Genomic DNA, 18,845 nt, shown 5'->3' on the forward strand with positions numbered 1-18,845 from the left:
ATAGTACATATGTCTTCCTTGCTCATTACTGCTTGAGAAAATGGTCATGACAAAAACCCTCTGCCATTGTCTAGCCAGAGGTTGCACCTCGTCTTCTCAAAGATGAACCTAGCCACAGTAATCGTACTTTTGGGACCTTCAGACTTGACTACTGGAACTCTGTACCCAAGTCTTTCAATGGACATACAGTCAGACACTGGAGACTTCAGTCATACAAAGCGAAGAAAATAAGATTAACTTTCCTGGGATCTGACTAATATGGCCCTTGCCATAGCATTAGTAATAAATACCCCCAAAATAAAGGTAGGTGAACAGAGGACTAGATCAAGTTCTGACTTAAGCCCCAACTACCATATGTCTGTATAACTCCTGTAGCAAATACCCACTTAAGGAGAGGGCTCTAGGAAAGTAAGTTATCACAGATTGATCTGTCCTCATCAATACTGACTCCATCAACCCAGATCATGTGTTTCAGTACAGCCAAATGCATGGTCCTACATCTAGGAACCAAGTACAGGCCATGCTGACAGGCTGGGGGCTATATCCTGGGAAGCAGAGTCTGAAGAGGACTGTAAGGGTTGTGGTAGGTAATCAACTGAATACAGGCTACCAGTGTGATGCTGCAGATAAAGAGGGCCAACATGAATAGGAGGATTAAGGAGGTACTGTACATGGCACTGTTGAGACCACCACCAGGCAGATATCAACACTTTGAAAGGACTTAGACAGGAGTCACAAGAATGATTCAACATCAGAAAAACATGCCATACAGTGAGGTTGGAAGTGTAATTTATAGTTTATGGAACAGAAAGTTAAAAGAAACTGGTCACATTCTTAAAACACATACACAGGGAGAAGATGCAAGAGGCTCTTTAGTCTAGAGCAGCAGTTCTCAAACTGTGGGTTGAGACCCTGTTTTAATGGGGTTGCCAAGGACTGGCATTAGTCTTGCTGGGGCCCAGGGCTGAAGTTCAAGCACTCCAGCCCCAAGTGCGCGTGGGGGTAGCTTCAGTTAACACGCTGCCTGCCTGGGGCTGAAGCTGAAGGGATTAGGCATTGACACCCCCCACCCTCCCTCAAGAACAGCAGAGCTCTGGCTTTGGTCCTGGCCCCCCTGCCCAGGGCAGCAGGGCTCAGGCTTCAGTTCCCCCACCTGGAGTCATGTAGCAATTTTTGTCAGAAGTGGGTTGTGGTGAAATGAAGTTTAAGAACCCTTGGTCTAGAGACTTCATAAAGAAATCTAATGGTTGGATGCTGACTACCAAAAAAAAAAAAATCAGTTGTGACATAAAGACACAAATTTGTTATAATGAAAGTAATTAGCCACTGGAATACTTTACTACGAGATGTGATTGATTCACAATGAACACAGGTCTAAGTCAATATTGGATGTATGGAAGGTAAGCTCTAGATCAGCCACAGGCTATTGGGTTCAATGTAGAAATTACTGAGTATGCCAACCAGTAAGAGCCTATACAAACTGGCATCCTAATGGTAATGAACAACCTATATTACCTATGCAAACCACTCAAATTTGGCATGTTACCTAGACACCATAAAGTTTAAAGCAGAGCAAAGGCACTCCTGAGCAGTGAACAACTGGACGGACATGAAGAAGAGATCAGTTTGGCTTGGGACCAACTATCTTGTCTTATAATGAAACTTGAAATTACTTTTCAAAGAATCTGATGATGAAGTGAGCTGTAACTCACGAAAGCTTATACTCTAATAAATTTGTTAGTCTCTAAGGTGCCACAAGTACTCCTTTTCTTTTTGCGAATACAGACTAACACGGCTGCTACTCTGAAACCAGTTTGTTGTACAACAATTCCAGGCACTGAGTCCATCTGTTCTTTGGCATAGAAGCTTCTGAACCAGTTATTCATGGTGGTCTTATGAAGATATAGTAAAAAGCTCAGTTAGCCATTAGACCAGGGGTCAGCAACCTTTCAGAAGTGGTGTGCAGAGTCTTCATTTATTCACTTAAATTTAAGGTTTTATGTGCCAGTCATACATTTTAATGTTTTTTAGAAGGTCTCTCTCTATAAGTCTACATATTATATAACTAAACTATTGTCACAGGTAAAGTAAACAAGGTTTTCAAAATGTTTAAGAAGCTTCATTTAAAATTAAATTAAAATGTACATCTTATGCTGCCAGCCCGCTCAGCCCGCTGCCAACCTGGGGTTCCGTTCACCTAGGCCAGCAGCAGGCTGAGTGGGGCCTGCAGCCGGGACCCTGTCTGGCAAGGGGTCGGCAGCCAGAACGCCACACCGGCAGCGGGCTGAGCCACTCAGCCTGCTGCTGGTCTGGGGTTCCATCCGCCAGCTCCTGCCAGCCAAGGTCCCACTGCCGGCCCCGCTCAGCCCGCTGCCGGTCTGGGATCCTGGTCCTGCCCACATAAAGTGTGTACTACCTTCTCCCTGGTTCTAGCCCATTCTCTTCCTCTCTCTCTGCACTGAGCTGTGAGTGGAAGTGCACTGAGCACAGGGCTGGGGGTGAAGGAGCAGGCTGGAGGTTGGGGTATAGGGTCTGGCCAGGAGCTAGAATGAGGGAGGGGGCTCAAGGTTGGGGCAGGAGGTTTGGGTGTGGAGTGCTTACCAGGGCAGCTCTCATTTGGTGCGAGGGGTGCAGGTGGGAATGTGTTTGGGGAGGGGGGGGGTTTGTAGGAGCTCCCGTTTGGTGCTCAGAGTGGTGGTGGAAATGTGGGGGGTGCAAGAGCCAGGGCATGGGTGTGGGGGCTGCAGGTGTGTGAGGGGGTGCAGGAGTCAGGGCAGGGGATGTGGACTAGGGTCCTGGGGGTACTCCCCGCCCCCTGTCCAGAGCAGCTCATGGCGGGGGCTGGAGGGGATATGTCCTGATTCCAACCCCTCTTCCCCAAGGCCCTGTCACCACCTCTTCTCCACCTCCTCCCTGGAGCTGCAAGCACACTGCAGCTCTGCTTCTCCCCCTCCCTCGCAAGGGCCATCAGCTGATCAGAAGCAGGGAGGGAGAGGAGATGGGGCAGGAACCCAGCACACCGGCAGAAGAGGGGGGACCTTGCCTGTCCTGCAGCAGCAGCCAGCAGGACCAAGCTTCTTCACCCTGCCCCCGCAGGCAGAGATTGGCGGAGATGGTTGGAAGATGCCAGGTAAATTCCCAGTTTAAAGCTCTCTTAATCAGTTATGCCAGCCTCCATTCTAGAAGTCTATTTCCTTCCCTAGAGAACTGTCCTCTGTCCATGAATGCCTCCCAGTAGCCATACATCCCAAAGCCCTCCTTATAGCACCACTGCCTAAGCCATCTGTTGATAGTCAATCTTGTCACACCTTTGTTGCCCTTCTCTAAATCCCACTAAATCTTCTCTAAACCTTCTCTAAATCCCACTAAAGATCACCTGAGCCTCGATTTCCTTAAGCATCTTCCCCAGCCTAGCATAGTCTCCTTTAATACTTTCTAGCAAGAACCTAGCCGTATCATTTGTTCCCACATGAAGGATAGTTAGGGGATTCTTTCCCGCTCCATTTAGGATCCTTTTCAACCTCAGGTCTACATCCCGGCCTGGGTTCGGCAGCAGGCTGAGCGGGGCCAGCAGCTGGGACCTGGCAGGCAGCAGCGTGCCATTAAAAATCGGTACGCGTGCCACAGGTTGCCGACCCCTGCATTAGACCTTAAATTCTTTACTGGAACTCTTGGACGGGCCCACTCTCAAAACTAAGTAGAGTTCTTGATGTCAAGTTTTTTCCACCTACTTCAGAACAGAAAGTAGGATCAGAAGAAACCCAGACAACACCATAGTCAGCACTACACAGTAGTTATGCAATGCCCTATAGAGGCTAATCTACTAGTTTTTGAAGTAGCGAGTCAGTTTTTGCCTTTGACAGAACACATAAAACGTCAAGACCACTATAAGACGCTTTTAGGTTCTGGTTTCCCTTTCAAAAAGTACTGTATTTTGTTTGCATTATAAGTGTTGTTACCTGCACAGACTAAAATAGACAAGGTTACCCAACACTGTCCATCGTAAAACCCTTTTCAACCCAAACAGTTAAATTTTGGTAAAAGTTATAAGCAACTGAAATTTGGCCAAGTTATGAGCTTCTGAAAGTCTCAGCACCTAGTTTGGCAGCTACATTCTCCAAAGAGAATGGGCATTCTGCAGGGGTAGAACAGACTTTCCTGCTATTGCTCCTTCCACCTGGAAAGAGCCACTGTCACAACATGCATTGGGAACTGAGTTTCCCATACTCCCCCTGCTGGGACCTAAGAAGAAGGAGAAGGGGGGACAACTTGACTGGAATGCAGAGGGATGAGGAGCTAAGGGGGCAGAGACTAGACACAAACAGGCTGGAGACGTCAGGACAGAAGGGTCTAAAGCCACTTGCGAATATTCCTTTCAGAACCTGGAATAGCACCCACAATTTCAGAGTCCACATTCCTTTTATGTCAAATAGCAGTGAAGCATACTGAAAATGTATGCATCATCCTGCAATCCAAGCGTTTTTAAACAAATCTCATCACTGTAGGTTTTTAAGCACAGGTTAGACTAACGTGTCAGATGGTCTAGGACCGATCATCTCAACCTGGGGAGGGGGTCCAACTTTTAAGGGGTGTGACAAACCTTCTAATAGTTCAGTAATTATAGTAAATGTAGGGGGTACTGTGACATTGCATCCTGATGCTTGCCTCTCATTTAAAAGCAAATTTTAGGGGGTAGGGAGGGACAGGTCCAGGAAAAACAATGCTAAGGTGGGATGTGATTTAAAAACACGTCGGATATAGGTGTTCTTGGCCCTGACTCAGCACAGGAGGGCAGTATTAGATAACCTCTCAAGATCCCTTCCACCCCTACATTTCTATTATTTAAAACTTAACACAGGAAATGAGCACATTAACAATGGAGCTGATGAACTAGTTTAGAACTAAAAAAAGCTGCTTAATTCAACAAAGAAATAAGAGGTCAGTGTGTTTTTGGATGTATATTTATAGGTATCAAAGCGTTTGGGCAGACCTTCCAGAGAAGTTGTTTCCTACTTGCTTTGAAAAGCATTTCAATCCCTCCATCCAACCCTCATACACTGTATGAGCAAATAGATGGATTCACTATGATAGCTCCACCTTGCTTCTGCCCAAAACATGTTTCACTAAGTGCTTAGGTTTACCTCAAATGTAGAAACTGAATGCTAATTTCAGACATGTTTTTATTTAAGTTAAATTAAGGATTATACAAAGCAAGGAAGCAATATGCTCTATTCCTGCTATCAAAAATAAAAAGGTAACTGACCCCAACCAAAACATGCAGGTATATCTCAGTGAGGTCCATGAATTGTTGAAAGATGTAGGATTTTTTCTAACAAGGCACAGATTTTGTTTTTAAATAGACAGTTATCAAGAAGTGGACTAGGATCATTCACCCAGACTATAGTCTAGTTTTAGATTTTTGTTAACATCTCAACATATTCTCCCTCCCACCAAAACAAACTATGTTTTGGGTGGATTATATTCTTTATGGGTCATATGCTGGCATTCTAGAATACACAAGAGGCAGATTTTGTTTAGGGATTTTTTTAAATACAGAAAAAACCCTGTCCTCTTAACCGATTCTAAAATAAATTATTTCAGTATTTATCAAGGGTTCTTAACAGGCTTTTAATATTTAGTCTCCATGGCCTAAAGCAAAGCTAGTTCTGCAACAACTTTCTAAAAGGAAAGTATGTTGGAAAATGCTGTAGTATTTCACCACCACTTTCATTTCTTAAATTGTAACATGTCAGAAATAATTCCTGTTGATTCACATAACCAGTCAATTTGAAAGGTTTGGTAAAGGAGATCTGAAATATTCAGTGTCTGGGTTTGCTAAACACTGCAAATCAACAACTTCATTTTCCTGTAATGTTTCCAGGAACTGGATTAAGAAGTGAGGCTACATCTTGTCCATTCAAGGTTTGTTTGGTAGCTGCTACTATTGGAAACTAATAGTAAAGAATGCAGAAACTTGGCTCTCACAAGCAAACCCTTGGAAAATATACTTACAATGTTTAGCTAAACAGTCATGCTACTTCAGGACATGGCTACGGATTTACTGGTAGTCTTGGAATGATCAGATTTTTAATCAGTAAGTGTCAATAAATGGTGAGTTCACCATACACACACACACACACACACACACACACACACACGAAAATATATGTTCATCAATGATAATCAAAATTTACGGATAGGCAAAGAAAGAAAAATGATGCTTGAGAACTTAGTTTGCTTTAAGGATATTTACATTGTATATTTTGATGTGATGCTGACAATTTGCATTTTAACAGTTATAAAGCTTTAACTTTTTGAATCAACAACTACTGTTATTAAACAATTACTGTCTGACCCCCCCATCGTCTACTTCCGCAAACAGCTTTCCACAACTGAAAAATTTAAACTGATAAAAATCTATAACACTTAAACACAAATTGATACTATCAGTCAAAATAATCAAAAGAGAAAAATCAAATTCTGCCAACCCTAGATATAGGCTGCACTCAAGTTAGTAAAGTACACCTTGTTTATAGGGGTAAGAAATCTGGGAGATCAGAAATTGAGGTAGCCTTGAGAGTTTTAGGCCTACAGAGCTGGGGCCAGTAGTCAGATTTACAACTGTATGCATCCCTGCACATATCCCTACTTTCCAATGGGCTGAAAATTTCATATTCATTAAAATGAACTATTCAAAGGTACTGATTAAAAGAAGGGCAAACTTTCAAATTAAAAAACTGTACATGGCATCAAAGACTTGCAAAAATATACAAACCTTCAAGTCATATATGTGCATTAGCATATTTTTACTATTTGAAGCAGGATAACATACAAAGGCAGAGATGGAAAACTTGTTTGTAACCTCCTGTGCTTCAATGTCTGTCACTATTCTGGGGAATTCAGTCATGTGATACTGTGGTGTGTGAAACTATTTGGTTTGCAGCTCCCAGATGGGCAAGCAGGCATTCTGCCAAGTCACATGATTCACCTTAGGGCTTACTCAGCAAACCCATGGTTTTTATTTCTTTAATGACTAACCTTGAGGAACGCAAATGAAAGTGTTGATACCACAATGCTAGGTACACAGTTACCGTACTTAGTTCCACCAAGGCATCATCCTTTAAAACAGCAACTGCTTTTAAGTTGGCTACAACCAAGGTCCTACCAAATTCATGGTCCATTTTATAGTGATGGACTTTTAAAAATTGTTAATTTCATGATTTCAGATATTGTGAAATTTCAGATTTTAAAGTGTTGTAACTGTAGGAGTCCTGATCCAAAATGGGGGAAGGTGGGTTGGGGGTTTGCAAGGTTATTGTAAGGTGGGGGGGGCACAATATTGCCACCCTTACTTCTAGGGTGATCAGATGTCCCAATATTTGGGGCTGTCTTATATGGGCTCCTATTACCCCACCCCGCCCGATTTTTCACACTTGCTATCTGGTCACCCTACTTACTTCTGCACTGCCTTCAGAGCTGGGCCCATCTCTCCGGCAAGCCAGCTCCGAAGGCAGCACAGAAGTAAGAGTGGCAATGCCTCAACCCCCTTACAATAACCTTATGACACCCACCCCCCACAACCTCCTTTTGGGTTGGGACCCCCAGTTTGAGAAACGCTGGTCTCTCCCATGAATTCTGTATAGGATAGGGTAAAACCATACAAGAGATCAGATTTCAGAGTCAGTGATATGTTTTTCACATCAGTGAATTTGGTAGGGCCCTAGCTATAACATACATTTTGGAACTTTTCAGTGTAGAAACCCTTATGTTAGTGGATACATGTTAAAAGAATATGGCCAGTGACAAATTAATATTTAGAACATCTTGAGAAACCAGATGTCACAAGAGCAAGTTTACTAACAACACAATTTTGTTCAATCATCAAAGCAGTAACCTTATGGTCAAATGTTACCTCCTAAAGTAGACTGTACATTCACTCTTGTGTGAGGAAGGACTCGCTAGAGTATTTAACAGAGGGAGAAGGAAGAAAGCCACGTGTAGGAGCAGAAATAGATGAAACCACTTGTTTCTATGTTAGCTAAACAGCCAGTGAAATTCTAGGCCTGATTTCAGACCATGTTGTACCACTTCCACTGTTCTACAAAATAGCAGTTAAGAGCTTAATTGCAAGTCAGTAGGGAAGTATAAACAGCATTCACATAACTTCAAGGAGCAGAAAAAGCCATTACATCTTCAGATAAATACCCATCTAAGAGTTCTCAAACATACAGATCTGCCCTTAACTGGGGCACAAACTTAAAACTCAAACACTGGCATAAAGGACTCAAAGGAATAATCTCAAAGCAATCTCAAAGGCATTCTTAGTGACAGTTACGAAGTACATCATGTTACTAAATACAATAAAACTGAAGCAGAACGTAGCCATGTTAGCAGTCTTAGACACAAGAAGCACAACTGTGCATTTGAGTGCATGAGGAAATGCAGACAAAGCTGTTGTAAATTGTAGATATTAAGTTAAAGTTCAAACATCACTACAGCTTTAGATCTCGTTTACTCAAATAGAAATGCGTTTTATCTCAGACTACATCTAATGAAACGGACTACCTGAAAATATCAGTGGTAACTTATTGACATCCAGCATAACTTACGCATATGGATTTCATACCTCTACCAGGACATTACACACATTTATTTGTCTTAGTTCCCTATGTTTTGTCAGTATCCTGTACTGCTTTAGCCTACAATTATTCCGACTGGTACCAAGCAACTGGTTCCTTAGTATCTTTCCATTTCAAATATACAATTTCATTATGGCAGTCACTTCTCAACTATTAAAAAGAGGGAGGAAAATTTCATGGCAAACAAGTATGCCTATGTACCGAAAGTTTGGATTCTTTACACTTGCTGATTCAACGTCTCCAGAAGCAGCAATAATGTAATGCACAAAGAAAAACAGAGCCTTTCATCATGAGATATTTGAGACTGAATTGCCTAAGTATTTTACAATTTACCTATGTGTTAGCTTCTCCATATTGACTTGTATGTTCTCTTCCATAAAGCTGGAAAAACAATTCTTAATTGTTGACCAACTAAGAGTCAGGAATACAAATGCAATTAACCTAATATGGGATAACTGGTACCGTCAAGTGAAATATTTAGCAGATATCACTCACTGTGGCAACTAATGTTAGTTATAAATTAGGCTACCCAAGTAGTAAATTAAGAAGCGGCAACTAAACACTTTCTATAGGAAAGTTAGAGAGTTACTATAAATAAAATATTGTGACTGTTTTGTACAGCTAAGACAGATTTCAAATATTTGAAGTATGCTAGTGCAACTCATTCCCATAAATACCATGCAACCCGATCGTTTAAATTGACTGGAATTCTTCATGCTGCATATGCACTTCTAAGTGATTGACTTGCTATTTTACTAATTGCTTAAGGCAGAAAATCTACATCTGGTAAATTGTTTCTACATATATGTTTCTATAGAAATTAAACCTTCCTGCCTTTTTGTTGCAAAGGTAATCCTCCAATATAAGGAGGAACCCATGGAGTGCTTTCATCCCAAGTCTTTATATTGCTCTAGTGCCGCTCAGCTTTCCCAAGCAGGATGAAAACTGACAAAAAAACTGGGTCAGTTTAATTACTGCATACAGGATGCCACATATATTGAAACTGAAAACCGTTGGCTACCTTGGTATCTGCTTCTGCTAGATAAAAGGTGTGAGCAGAAGCAGATAGAGCCAAGTATAAGAGAAGATCTAAAAAAGATTGAAGCTATCCCTATTCAATAGAAGACATGACCCCCCCTTGTCAGCCAAAAGGCTCTGCCACAAAAAGAAAAGCATCAGTTGCTGGAAGGGAAAAAAGTGGCAGGGGAGTCATACATGCCTACAAATATGAAACAGAATCCATTGACAGGACCCTCCCTCATTCCAGCAGCTCACAAAAATGGACTTTTTTCACCAGAGCGCTGCCAGTGGAAGTTATAGTTGTGCCCTCTCCATGTCTCATCTGGCTAGCAGGTCTGTTTTTCAAGCCCTGTCTTATGATCTCAAATAAGCAGTTCCAAGCTGAGAATGCATCCTCACCAGTTAAAATATTTAACTTGTATAACACACTGCTTAAAGGGACATTCACTTGAAAAGATGTCTGAAAATTATGCATCTATTATTAATAAAACTCTAGGATTACTATTAAGTACCAATTTTTTCAATTTGCTTTGTGCATTTGACAGCACTACGTAACTCAGTTTCACTGTTTCCCTGAATAATTCATTATTATGGGAGATACTAGCGAACACTACAGCCAAGAGACCCTTGAACATTTTTAAGATGTTTCAGGACACCCTGTTTGAAGGGTGCTTTATCATAAGCTATAATATTTATAAATTTGAATGGTTTTAAAATTAATACATTTCCAAAGTCCTTTACATCACTACACATCTAACTGCACATACTGCACTCTTAAGGCTTAATGCCAGAGTAAGTTTTATTCATTTTATGAGTTAGGAAGGATCTATGCTAAATGTTAAATTTGAATAGCTCCATAAAACGGTGCGATTCTACTTACGACTAAATTAAAATGTCACTTTAGTCAGCTTCATATGCTTAGTGGGGTATTAAGACTCCTACAGTGAGAACATAGTGCAGACTTCTCTAAACCTGGTAGGTCATATCAGGAGAATAAGGTTAATCATAACAATCTTCTAGAATTTGCTTTCCATGAAGACGGTGGGTGGTAAGAAGCTCCAACCTTCTCCCTCCACTCCCCCTGCAATAAGGAATATGAAAATTGGCATAAACATGCCTCATCACCTGTAGAATATACAACCGATTTGAACATTAAGCTGAGTGGAAGGAAAGCTATGATATACACAACACATTTTTTCAGTAGCCTTGGAATTCATCAAAGAACCAATGGTATATTTTTAGTGCCATTAATTATCACCCATCAGTGTGTGTTATTATGCCTTGTCTACACAAGAGCAATGGCTTCCTCATGTAGCCACAGCCTTAGTTCTGCCCTCAAATAAATGCAACATTTAATATGTTACAAATGATTGGCTATAACCAAGGAGCAGATACATCATCCATTCCAAATACAGCCAGATCCTGACAATTCATCTGACCAACTAATCCTCAAGAAAAATCTCTACCCAAAGAAAACCTATTTAAAAATATGTAGAGGGTGCATCTTGAAAGACATTTAAGTTACAATGATTGATTAATTAATACATACAAGAAAAAGTTCAGAACAAGCCACCAGCCAAATACACAGCCAGCCAGAACCAAGGAATCTGGTACAAACTCAAATACTTTCTTGTTTAATTGATCACATTAATTTGGGGTAACAGATGAAAATGCATTGCCAGTACAAGAAGCAGACTGACTTAATGCCCTAGCACCATCTGGATAAACCTGCCAGAAGAATGCGGACTTCATTCAGTCCATCAGAGCTGCCTTAGGGCACAAAATCATTTGAAGTGTACCTTGATTCAAGCTCTGTCAACCAAAAATGAAATTCATGTTGTACAATAAATGTAAGTGTCAAGAACACACATTACACTGTTTAACTACTAGTGCATTTATATAGTTCCTCGTACTCGGAACTATTTTCAAATTCTTAATAATTTGAAGGGGTCTGCATGGTGGGAGTATGGAATAAAAGCTGTGCCCTTTTTTCAAAGCTTCTTTTACACCATAAAGCAAAACCTTTCCTGCCCAAATCTGACTTTTTTTTAAATCTTAGACATAAGGATTGCAAAGTCTCCAACCTGTCCTGTTTACAGTGATGGCTGAAGATTCGTGTACTGTCAGCTTTCTCAGTTCTTTGAGATGACATTCAAAAACGTATTTTAAAATTGGATTTTGCCCTTTTGCTTCTTTACACATTATGAATGCATGTAAGGGGTTTTTTTTTTTTTTGCTAATTTATCTTAAAATATCTCAAAGATCAAGTCTAGTCATCTTGGTTTTACTAGATCTATCTAAGCATGTTTCTGTGCTTGCATCTAAGGTGCAAGAGAGTTGAATATTAAACAGACTTCCCTTATTGCAAAAGTATTAACAACTGCACTTCCGTGTTTACTGCTTTGATATATATATATATAGGGTATATCTACACTTAAGCGTAGCACTTCAGTGTAACATTACCTACGGCAACAGGAAGGGTTCTCCTTTCAACACAGGTAGTCCACCACCCCAGGTGACAGGTAGGTCAAAAGAAGAATTTTTCCATCAACCTAGCTGTCTACACAGGCACACAGATTGGCTTAACAATGCCACTCCGGGGTGTGGATTTTTCACCCCAATGGACACAGTTAAATCAACCAAATTTTCTACTGTAGGCCAGGCCTAAGAAGGCCCAACATGTTTTTCAGAAGCTAGCCTGCATAATCTTTACATTAGTAACTCAGACGTACCATTTTATTTCTTGTATAAGCATAACAAAGGTCTTATCTAGTGTTTTTTATACACAGGTCTCAACACTGATTCATAGAAACATAGGACTGGAAGGGACCTCGATAGGTTATCTAGTCCAGTCAGCTGCACTGAGGCAGGACCAAGTATTATCTAGACCAGGGTGGGCAAACTTTTTTGGCCCGAGGGCCACATCTGGGCATGGAAATTGTATGTCAGGCCATGAATGCTCACAAAATTGGGGATTGGGATGCGGGCCCTGGGGTGGGGCCAGAAATGAGGAGTTCAGGGTGCGGGAGGGGTCTGCGGGCTGGAGCAGGGGCTTTGGGTGCAGTGGGGGAGTGAGGGCTCTGGCTGGTGGTGCAGGCTCTGGGGTCCAGGACAGTGGGACCAAGAGGTTCGGAGGGGAATCAGGGCTAGGGCAGGGGTGATGGAGGGGGTCGGGGTGCAGGCTTCGGGCAGCGCTTACTTCCAGCAGCTCCCGGAAGCAGCGGTACATCTCCCCTCTGGCTCCTTCGTGGAGGCGCGGCCAGGTGGCTCGGCATGCTGCTCTGTCCACAAGCGCCACCCCTGCAGCTCCCATTGACCTGCCAGCCAATGGGAGCTGTGGGGCTGGCGCTTGAGGTGGGAGCAGCATGCAAAGCCCCCTGGCTGCCCCTATGCGTAGGAGACAGAGGGCGGACATACTGCTGCTTCTGGGAGGTGCGCGGAGCCACAGCACGCATGGAGCGGGGCAAGCCCTGGATCCTGTTCCCCGGCAGGAGATCACGGGCCAGATTAAAATGTCTGAAGGGCCAGATGTGGCCCCCGTGCCATAGTTTGCCCGCCCCGATCTAGACCACTCCTGCTATGTTTGACTAACCTGTTCTTAAGTTTCCAACTGCTGGAGATTCCACAACCTCCCTACATAATTTGTTCCAGTGCTCGACTGCCCTTACAGTTAGGAAGCTTTTCCTAATGTCTAATCTAAATCTCCCTTGCTTCAATTTAAGCTCATCATTTCTTGTCCTGTCCTCTGTGGGTAAGGAGAACAATTTATCCCCCCTCCTCTCTGCAATAACCTTCTACTTTCTTGAAGACTTATGTTCCTTCCCCCCCCCCCCCCCCCCATCTTCTCTTCTCCTGATGTAACATCCCCATTTTTTCCCCCCAGGTTCTCATAGGTCATGTTTTCTAAAACTTTAATTGTTTCTGTAGCACTCCTCTGGCCTTTCCCCAGTTTGTCGAATGTGATCTTGCATTCTTTTGTAAAGTATTACCTTGGTTTTACAGATTGGGAAACTGAAGTACAGAACAATAAAGTGACATTTCCAAGGTTATACGACAAGCCAGTGGCAAAGCCAGGAATGAGCTCTCGAATCCCTGTCAAGTGCCCTATCCACTGATCACAATGCCTCCTGTTATGACTACTTTAATAGAGTGCAGCTGTAAGGTTTTATAACAGTTTTAAAGCTTGCCTGATTTATGAAGAAAAAAAGGATTAAATTTTCCTTAATGTTCTCCTCAAACAGAGCACAACTCAATTCTATTCCAATTGTTCAGATACACACATTCTGTCATAGTATTGATGTGGTGTACTGTCAGAATATTTAACTGAAAACCTAACTAAACTAAATATAAAAGTCAAACATTTTCCAGATTGGAATGGATTTAAAGAGTACCAGATCACATGTGTATAAAGAGACATACTGGAAAATCGAGCACAACATGCACACTATATGGACATCACCAGGATCAAAGTCACAAATTAATTCTTTGTACAATGTACATATCCTTGATGGGTGTTCTAGTGACACATTCCATGTTGTAAGTCAGGTTATTCATCTTCATTCACAGAACACAAGTATTTGGCCTGAATCAAATTGCATCATCTTAATGTTTGTGGACAAGAACTTTCTTGAACAAATTGTTATTGCCCTTCTCTGATGTTAAAGTAGAAAACGCAAAATAAGAAGCACTTTATTTTAGGTTCTCTCACTGCAACTGTCACCAGATATCATTGAGCAGAATGCTAGCCAAAAGCAGAAGTGTGTGGTTACAATACGCCCCCCCCCATGCAAGATTTAAACCCAGCAGAAGTGCTGTGGAAGAATTTCGAATTAGGGCAGATGTTCTGAAAGGCAGCATTTTGCAAAACATTGTATGGTAGGACTAGCACTGTGAGAACCTGAAAGTGAAATTGACCAGAGACTGTTTCAGTCACCTAATCTAAGGGATTGCTCAACCTGAACTCTCTTCAATTTTAAAAAAATAGTGAGTTGAGTAGTTTCAGATACCATATCAGTTGCCAAATCTCCCAATCAATTTTTTGTGATATTACTCATCATTTCCTGTTCTTTAAAACAGTTGTTCATTACCCCATTGTGTGGAAAAAACACATTTAAAATAAACAAAGGGGAAATTGCTGACTATATACAAAGTGAAATGGGATATATAAAATACTGTCAAATGCACAAAGAAAAAACTAAAATATTAAAAACAAGTTTTTTTTCTTTCAGTGATATCAAACAGTAGGTAAGTTTTATACAAGAATCTTATTTAAGTCGACTTTTAGCATCTCAGCTTGGAAAAAACAGTAATAAGTTATCACTGATCAAGCCTGATGAAATCTCTTTGAACTGTAATTCACTTCTGCTATATTGAAAGAATACTAAATTAAGCATTTGTTGGTAGCATAACAGGTATGTTTTTCACTTAAAGAGTAACAATTTACATTTCCCTAAAAATACCTGTTTTTTCAGACTGGTAGTGAAATATTAAACACTTGTTCGCTTTGGCAGTTTTTCCAAGTCAGCATTATTTTAATATGCAACTATTTCAGAAGTGGCATTTCAATAGACAATGTCAAGTATTTCTTCAATGGAAGGCTCTCATTTTTAAAACTGTGAAAAGGATATTGAAACTGCATAATCTGTGCAGCTCTGGTCTCACGCTTAAAGCTAGAGGTTTTTTACTTCAGCCAGGTATATTTGCTCTATCCTTACATAAGGCTATACTGATTTTACAAAGGGTTTAAATATATAGCACAATGCAGCCTATGGCAATATAGTTATGGCATATGTGCAGGAGATATTACTGCTCATAACTGGGGGCACACACAAATATCCTTATTTTAAACTAAAGAAAGCATTAAACCAATTAGTATTCAATAAGATTTACAAAACATGTCCTACAATAACAGCGGCCAGTCACAATGTCCTACAAAATCTGTGGGGTTATACCCATTATGTATTATAAAACAAGGAAAAAAAGGGGTACAAAGCACGTACTATAGCTAGGCTTGTCAGAGTTCAATTTGTTGTTGTTGTTTTTTTAAACTGATGGCTAACATTGAATTTTAAACATTTTCTATATTTATCAATTTAAATTTTAACAGCTGCAGGAACTTTTGGGGGATCAGACAATAATAATTTAATGAGAGCAGATGTTGAGATTCAAAAAGTTAAAGCTTCAAAATCATCACCTCACCTCATATACAACGTAAATATCCTTAAATCAAATTACATTCTCAAGAAGCATTTTTCTTACTTTGCCTATTTGTAAATCTATATTATTGATGGAAATTTTTCATTGGTTTGTGTGTACACGGTGAAATTGATGTTTATCAAGATTTACCAATAAAAATCTAATTCTTCCAATCCTAACTACTGCTAATACCCTATCCTTTGCAAGCCACTAAGTTATGTTTATGTAGCTATTGACTCCAATAACATAGCTTTGATTTTCTTCGCACTCACCACACAACAGATGTTAAACACAATTCACAAAATTTTAAATGCGATAAGATTCTAATGAAGGCTCTTGAAAAGTGACAACTTTTATAAAGTTTTTGTATAAAGACCGTTACATTTCAATTCATCTCTATACTGAAGTAAGGGGAACCCACCAGTTTTTGCTTTATTCTTGCTCACCTGGCTGACCTACCAGTATTAGTAAATTAATCCAATTCTCAAGTATGCTTCACTACTAAAAAAATTTAAAAATAGTTCTGACTAAGTCTCCCCTGATGTATTAAAACATGTTTTCATAACCAGCATGAAACACAGAGGCTGCATAACAAGCAAATGGAAGGGGGAGGAATAATCTTGGCACTGTATCTCTAGAGGGCTCAGCGACGCATCTGTTGTGGGCAACAGAAAGGGGCTGCCATTTCATTCCCCCTGGAGGTTCTCCGCAGGCCTGAGCCTTCCAGACACACAAACATGATGGAAGGGAGAGGTACATGCCAGAACATGTCCCATGTCCCAACAGAAGATGGGGGAAGGGTTAGTCACGTCCATCCGCCATTTTCTGAGCAGAGAAGGAAGACATGTTGGAACAAAAACACAACAAAAGAGAGCAGCCATTTCCAATGCTGCCTCCCAGGAAGCCAGCCTACACTCCCAATCACAAATCCTACAGGAATTCCCCCTCCTCAGGGACTGCTGCATAAAGGGATGAAATCTACAGGGCAGTAAGGGGGAATGGGTTGGAGAGATCCTGCTAATTCTACCAGACACACACTTTTCCACCTCCTAAATCAATCCTGAGTAAAATTCACTCACCCCTTCTCTAACCATGGAGCCCCATCACAAACTGATGCACACACAAGAATCCATACTGGTGTCCCACAGCTTGTTTGACTCTTACCTTATGTGTGGGATGCCAACTCCCCCTTGCAGAATCTTGTACAATTTGCTCTCATACAGCAACTGGGGATGCCTGGCCTTCTGAGACTCCAACTTCACAGCCACTTCCTGCAGTGAGAGGGAACAGGGATCAGAGTATCCACCAAGCACAGGGGTTTAGGAGGACACAGCACTCCACTCCCACTCAGAGGTCTGCTGCAGTAGATTTTGGGAATATGGGAAAATTTTCTAGAGCTCACAACACTAGCTCAATATCCATAATATGGAGAAGCAGCAGGCTCTGCAAATAAAATCCACACGGTGCTGATTTGTGCATAAATATCCATCCTGGAAGGGAAATACCAGAGATGTTTAGTCTTCAGATCCATACAACTAATCGAGATAGGAATTGTTTCTTCGTGGCTCAGAAAAATGTGGGATGGAGAGAGGAAAAAGAAGAAAACCGGAGAGAGAGAGAGAGAGAGAGTGTGTGTGTGTGTGTGTGTGTGGGGAGGTCTTCTGTGTTTCTCACCATATGTTCAGTGCCAGGTAAGTGTGTGCCCCCTCAAAGTGGAAAGGGATAGACGACTGGGGGAGGGGAAGATGGCCCCCTGCGCTGCTGATGGCAAGGGACATAACCCCCTTTTGAGGGGGGAGTTCCTAACTCTACCACCCATCCCCAGGGTAAGTGGAGATCCCCCGAATCGATGTGCTATCACCCGGTAAGTTTCTCCTGCGAAGGGCCGGCCAGCCTCCCTCTGGTAGCGGACTAACCACCGCAGCGGGTACGCGGATCGCTCAATCTCTTGGTGAAGCCAACCACAGGGGCCTGGGCTCCCTGTGCTGACAGGACCCCGGCTCGACGAGGGTCACTGGGGCGGGGACTCCCTGCAGGGATGAGTCGCGGGGCTCCCTGCGGGGCTACGTGGCGCCCTTACCTCCCCGTTGGTGATGTTGATGGCCAGATAGATGTCCCCGAACGAGCCCGACCCAATCTTCCGCACCAGCTTGTATTTACCCCCGACGATGAACTCGGCCTTGGAGCCGCTGCTGCTCGCCATGGTGAGGGGCGGCTCGCGGCCCTCCCGGCGCTGAGGGGAAGGGAGATGGGGGTCCTACGCTGGAACAACGGGCCTGGGGGGCACTACGCCGCCCGGGAGGAGGCGGCAGCGGAGGAGGAATGTGGTCCCCGCCGCTCAGCTTAGGCCGGGCCCCTGCGGCGGGCGTCCTCCCCCGCGGCTCTGCCCTACTCCCCGGCCGGGCGCCACTACACTCTCTGCCCGCTCCAGAGATACGGGAGTGGCACCGGGAGGCTCTGGGGGTCCGAGCGCAGCTGGCACCGCCGGATCCCGGCCGCCGCCGCCGGTACTTCACTCAGCAGCCGCCGCCATCTTGTATATCGCGCGGCTGCTATCCCGGACACAAAATGCCTCCACTCTGCGGCCGCCGCTTCTTCACCGCGCAGGGCACTCTGGGAACGGGGCGGGGCAGCTACTGCGCATGTTCGACAGGACACAAAACGCGCAAGTGCAAGCTAAGAGGGCAGGCGAGGACGTTGAGCCAGCGCGCATGCGTAGACAGAGTTGACTCACGTTCAATGAGTAGCTCGGCTCTTCACGCAGCGTCAGCTTCCGCAAGTGCACATGCGCGCAACCCTCTTCGGAAACCAGGTGGAAGGGTGAAAAGGAAAGGGTGCCTGCTCGCCCGTCTTCCCTCACCTGTCCCCCGCCCCCATCCTTAAAGGGCCAGTGGCCTTTCAAAATCACAAGGGGCCTCTGTCACTTGACACGGCCAACTTGGTGGGAATGGGGCCAGGGAGTGGCACGTGGGCTTTGCAGCCTGTTTCTGG

At 42.9% G+C, this 18,845-nt stretch overlaps 1 protein-coding gene across 9 annotated transcripts in view; it reads right to left on the bottom strand.

Annotated features, from left to right (window-relative positions):
* The window catches only part of CSNK1A1 (casein kinase 1 alpha 1), a 52,097-nt gene extending 33,527 nt beyond the window's left edge, over positions 1-18,570 (bottom strand). For 4 of the 9 annotated variants that reach the window (XM_038412032.2, XM_038412030.2, XM_038412027.2 and 1 more), the window contains exons 1-2: positions 17,935-18,514; positions 17,019-17,125 (exon numbers count right to left, since the gene is read on the bottom strand). In XM_038412032.2, coding sequence (XP_038267960.1) covers positions 17,019-17,125; positions 17,935-18,057 — 230 coding nt within the window. In that variant the 5' untranslated portion in view covers positions 18,058-18,514. Of the gene's footprint in view, positions 1-17,018; positions 17,126-17,934 lie in introns of all 9 variants that reach the window. The other 5 variants (XM_043520167.1, XM_038412033.2, XM_038412035.2 and 2 more) reach the window with 4 other exon arrangements.
* Positions 18,571-18,845: the final 275 nt, after the last annotated feature.

The sequence above is a fragment of the Dermochelys coriacea genome, chromosome 8, assembly GCF_009764565.3.
Source record: "Dermochelys coriacea isolate rDerCor1 chromosome 8, rDerCor1.pri.v4, whole genome shotgun sequence".
Classification (NCBI taxonomy): Eukaryota; Metazoa; Chordata; order Testudines; family Dermochelyidae; genus Dermochelys; species Dermochelys coriacea.